General features: G+C 36.9%; 1 protein-coding gene and 1 long non-coding RNA gene across 8 annotated transcripts in view; one reads left to right on the plus strand and one right to left on the minus strand.

Annotated features, from left to right (window-relative positions):
• The window catches only part of LOC135112229 (band 4.1-like protein 4), a 15,110-nt gene extending 13,840 nt beyond the window's left edge, over positions 1–1,270 (plus strand). For 4 of the 7 annotated variants that reach the window (XM_064026450.1, XM_064026451.1, XM_064026454.1 and 1 more), the window contains one exon: positions 1,084–1,267. In XM_064026450.1, the coding sequence (XP_063882520.1) occupies positions 1,084–1,215 (132 nt within the window). In that variant the 3' untranslated portion in view covers positions 1,216–1,267. The other 3 variants (XM_064026457.1, XM_064026456.1, XM_064026452.1) reach the window with 3 other exon arrangements.
• A 3,300-nt stretch (positions 1,271–4,570) lies between these two features.
• Positions 4,571–5,000, minus strand: part of LOC135112462 (uncharacterized) — a 6,674-nt gene continuing 6,244 nt past the window's right edge. Inside the window, exon 2 of the long non-coding RNA XR_010274404.1 lies at positions 4,571–4,886. This is a non-coding gene — a long non-coding RNA (uncharacterized LOC135112462). The remainder of the gene's footprint in view (positions 4,887–5,000) is intronic.

Consider the following 5,000-nt stretch of genomic DNA (forward strand, 5'->3'; position numbering starts at 1 on the left):
GTTCTCTTTTATAAACAGGAATATTGAAATAAGTACAACAAAGGTAATTGTAGGGAGCACCAGTTATATTATCTCAGTAATTTACAGGATCAATAGTAAACATATAGTTGTTAAGGAATTCACAGACATTATCAATAATTTACTAGTTGCTGAAACTTTTAAAAATAACAAAACAATTCTCATTGGGGACTTTTAACATTAATTTACTTGAACATTCCACTCATCTTCCTACCAACTTATTCCTCAACACAATGCAAACTCTGCATCTCACACATCTCAACCAACAAGATTTCCTGACAGCCCTGACCTTGGTCAACCATCATTACCAGACCATATCTGGACTAATTTCACACCTCCATCATTATCAGGTATTTTACATTATTGTATGACTGATCATCTCCCCATATTTATAAATATTATACAACAGTCTGTGCCAAACACCAAACATAAGATTGTCTTCAGAGACTTCAGCACAAATAACCAAAGTTTATTTACCAGTGAACTACAAAGGATAAATTGGTATAAAATACTTAATCTAGTAGACACAAATGATAATTTTAACCCATTCTTTAATATTGTTTACGAACTCTATAACAAATGCTTTCCAGTAAAAACCAAATATATAACAGAAAAAAGACTCCAAAACGCATGGCTAACTACCGGAATAATTAATTCTACTAAATATAAATGTAAGCTTTTTAAGATGTATAAACTTGGTCACATTTCACACATGATATTCAAACAATGTGGGAACAACCTAACCCAAGTTATGCGTGCTGCCTGATCCAACTGTTGTGGTCAAATATTTAGTAATTTCAGAAGCAACACAAAAGAAATCTGGCAAACAATCAATGAAATAAAAGGCAATACACAAAATAAAAACACAATTAAGACATTGCAGTATAATGATTTCATATTCAGCAGCCCGTCTGACATGGCCGCCACAAGTAAGCCGATGATGGTGATGATATTGTTATTTTTGTGTGTGTGTGTGTGTGTGTGTGTGTGTGTGTGTGTGTGTGTGTGTGTGTGTGTGTGTGTGTGTGTGTAAAAACTCCCTTTTAAACTCAACTAATCCCACAGATCAGGCAGCAGCAAGCCTCAGTGGGCCCAGGTCACAGTGGGTCACACTCAGGTCAGAGGTCACATGGCCACAGTGCACGACCTGACACACAAGAGTGGGTACCACCCTTCAGGTGTGGACATGGAGGTTGACTCCCTCCACCACCACCACCACCACCACCACTCGGCTAACAAGAAACAACATCACAAACACCGGTGTGTGTGTGTGTGTGTGTGTGTGTGTGTGTGTGTGTGTGTGTGTGTGTGTGTGTGTGTGTGTGTGTGTGTGTGTGTGTGTGTGTGTGTGTTCATTATTTCTTTCTCTTTCTCTCTCCTTCCTACGCACGCACACACACACACACACACACACACACACACACACACACACACACACACACACACACACACACACACACACACACACACACACACACACACCACTTTCTCTCCCAGACACCCCCAAACCCCACCCTATCCTTCCCTTTTTTTGTTTTTTTCTTTGTGCGGGTTTGTGTACAACTGCCTGTTTTTTGTTAGTTTGTGCCGTTACCTCTTGGACCTTCCGTGTCTAATCTGCCACTTCTCTCTCTCTCTCTCAGTAACTCCAGTGATTGGAAGGCTACCCTCCCCCTGTGGATGGAGAGAGCCCTCCTCCATACACGCCATCCACGCACTCCAAGAACCATACACTTCCGAAGGGCTGCAGTAAGGTGCATGTGTGTGTGTGTGTGTGTGTGTGTGTGTGTGTGTGTGTGTGTGTGTGTGTGTGTGTGTTGTTGTTGTTGTTGTTGTTGTTGTTGTTGTTGTTGTTGTTGTTGTTGTTGTTGTTGTTGTTGTTGTTGTTGTTGTTGTTGTTGTTGTTGTTGTTGTTGTTGTTGTTGTTGTTGTTGTTGTTGTTGTTGTTGTTGTTGTTTTGCAGGAGGGGACAGTGGAGGGAAGAATACCAGATGGAGCTGTAGGAGGCAGAGAAGGAGGAGGAGGAGGAGGAGGAGGAGGCTTCAGCTCAAAGGCATTATATTGTAAAAAAAAAATGTGTGTGTGTGTCCAGTTCTTCCTTTCTTCCTTCCTCCTCCTCCTCCTCCTCCTCCTCCTCCTCCTCCTCCTCCTCCTCCTCCTCTTGTTGTTGTTGTTGTTGTTGTTGTTGTTGTTGTTTAGTTGTTAAGTAATAATAATAATAATAAATGTAATTGATTTTTTAATGTAATTCTTGTCATCTTAAGGAAACTAGTCTTGTGTAATTAGATAATATATGTAACTAGAAATGTATATAATATTTACATGTAATTATATATATGTAATCTCACTAACTACCTCTCCCTCTCTCTGATTGTGGTTTTGGAATAAATAAATAAATATGTAATTATTTCATTATTTTATTTACTAAAACTAACACACACACACACACACACACACACACAGTAGTAGTAGTAGTAGTAGTAGTATTTTATAAGTTGTGTAAGTGTCTGTCTGTCTCTTCCTCCTCCTCCTCCTCCTAACTACAACAATTGCAAGATGAACACCACCACCACCATCCCAGAGAACAGTAGTAGTAGCAGCAGCAGCAGCAGTAGTAGTAGTAGTAGTAGTAGTAGTAGTAGTAGTAGTAGTAGTAGTAGTAGTAGTGGTGGTACCACCAGCAGAGGCACCACCACCACCACTACTACTACTACTACTACTACTACTACTACTACTACTACTACTACTACTACTACTACTACCACTACTAATACAAGAACTATGGGATTTGGGTTGATGCTAGTTAAGTAGTAGTAGTAGTAGTAGTAGTAGTTGTTGTTTATTTTTATTTTTTGAATCTGAAATAGTTTTCTTTGATTTTTTCAGTCTCTCTCTCTCTCTCTCTCTCTCTCTCTCTCTCTCTCTCTCTCTCTCTCTCTCTCTCTCTCTCTCTCTCTCTCTCTCTCTCTCTCTCTCTCTCCTAACTTTTTTTTGCAGGTTTTCTTCAAATATGAGGCCCAGGATGGTGGGAGTGGGGGCAATGTGTGGCCCCTCTCCCTCCCCCTCCCCCTTGGCCCTGAGGAGGAGGAGGAGGAGGAGGAGCAGCAGCAGCAGCAGCAGCAGCAGCAGCAGCAGCAGCAATGTGATGCCAACTGTTCTTGGGTCAATAATGTTTGTTTGTTTGTTTGTTTGTTTATCTGTTTGGAAATTACTGTTTTGTGAGAGAGAGAGAGAGAGAGAGAGAGAGAGAGAGAGAGAGAGAGAGAGAGAGAGAGCATTAAGAAAGGAGAAAATAATTTAATATATCAGTGGAAAGAGAGAGAGAGAGAGAGAGAGAGAGAGAGAGAGAGAGAGAGAGAGAGAGAGAGAGAGAGAGAGAGAGAGAGAGAGAGCAAATCTATTTTCATACATGTATTTATTGTATAATGTAAAATTCTCTCTGTCTGTCAGTCTGTTTGTATGTATGTCTGTATGTAAACACACATACACACATACCCAATGTACTTGTGTGTGTGTGTGTGTGTGTGTTAATGTAAAAAGTTATATTGAAAATTTAAGTATATTCTTAAGTTTAGATTTAAGTAAGTTATGTTTGTCTGTGTGTAAGTGTTAGTACTCGTAGTATATAAGTAATTAGAGAGAGAGAGAGAGAGAGAGAGAGAGAGAGAGAGAGGTACTTTAGTGTAATGGAAGTAGAAAAATCACTATATTCTTTTTTTAAACAAATTTTTTGTACCAACAAACTTCAACAGGTTAATTATTTTTTTTGGTACAGCCTATAGAATTAGAAAAAAATTGTATACATAGGCTGAAAAAAAACTTTAGGTAGGCCTGTTTTTTCATTTTCTTTGCTCTTTGTTTGTTTGTTTGTTGCTTTTAACTTGAAATTTGTTTGTTTGTTTGGTATATTTTATTTATTTTATTTTATTTATTTATTTATTTATTTATTTTTGCTTGATTTTTCTTTTTTGAAATTGTCATAATTTTTTTCTTGTTTATCTTTATTCCTTGTTTTGTTTTATTACTTTGCTGTTTTCCTTCTTTTCTCTGCCATTTATTTTAGTTATTTATTTTTTTGAGGGGGCTTTATTTTTGTTTACTATATTTTTTAATTTTCTATTTTTTTATTTTTATTTTTGTTTTGCTCTATTTTTTTCCCTTTATTTTCTACATTATTTTTTCTTATTTAATATTTTTGTTCATTTTCTCATTTCAATATTTTCTTCATTTTTTTCAATTTTTTTCATTATTCAGTTTTTTATATATTTTTTTGCTGCTTTTTCTTTTATTTTCCTTCTCTTTTTTTCTATTGCAGTGACCTATATTTGTTTGTTTGTTTACTGTTTAATATTTTTGTTTATTTCATTAACTTATTTTTTATGAATTGCTGTTATTTGTTTGTTTCTAATTATATTTGCTTCAATTTGCTTGTGTACTCTCTCTCTCTCTCTCTCTCTCTCTCTCTCTCTCTCCATTTTAATTTTTTTCTTTATCATTTATCATCTTTTGTTTTCATCATTCTCTCTCTCTCTCTAGGTCAATAAAATAGCAGTTACCATATACCTTTATTGAAGAGTACACACACACATATAAAGGGGTGGGGGTTGGCTGTGGGGGGTGACTGTGGGTTTGTAAGCATACTGTGGGGCTGAGAGAGAGAGAGAGAGAGAGAGAGAGAGAGAGAGAGAGAGAGAGAGAGAGAGAGAGAGAGAGAGAGAGAGAGAGAGAGAGAGAGAGAGAGGCCCACACAATGACTACTACTACTACTACTACTACTACTACTACTACTACTACTACTACTACTACTACCACCACCACCACCACCACCTATCTCCTTTCTCTCTCTTCTGTCTTCTCTTCCTCTCTCTCTGAAAAAAAGAAAAACTATTAGAAAATATGATTTAAAAAGATAAGGTTGAAGAAGCCCAAAACAACAACAACAACAACAACAACACATTAATATAAATAAATAAATAAATAAA

This window comes from Scylla paramamosain, chromosome 23, assembly GCF_035594125.1.
Source record: "Scylla paramamosain isolate STU-SP2022 chromosome 23, ASM3559412v1, whole genome shotgun sequence".
NCBI classification, from domain to species: Eukaryota; Metazoa; Arthropoda; class Malacostraca; order Decapoda; family Portunidae; genus Scylla; species Scylla paramamosain.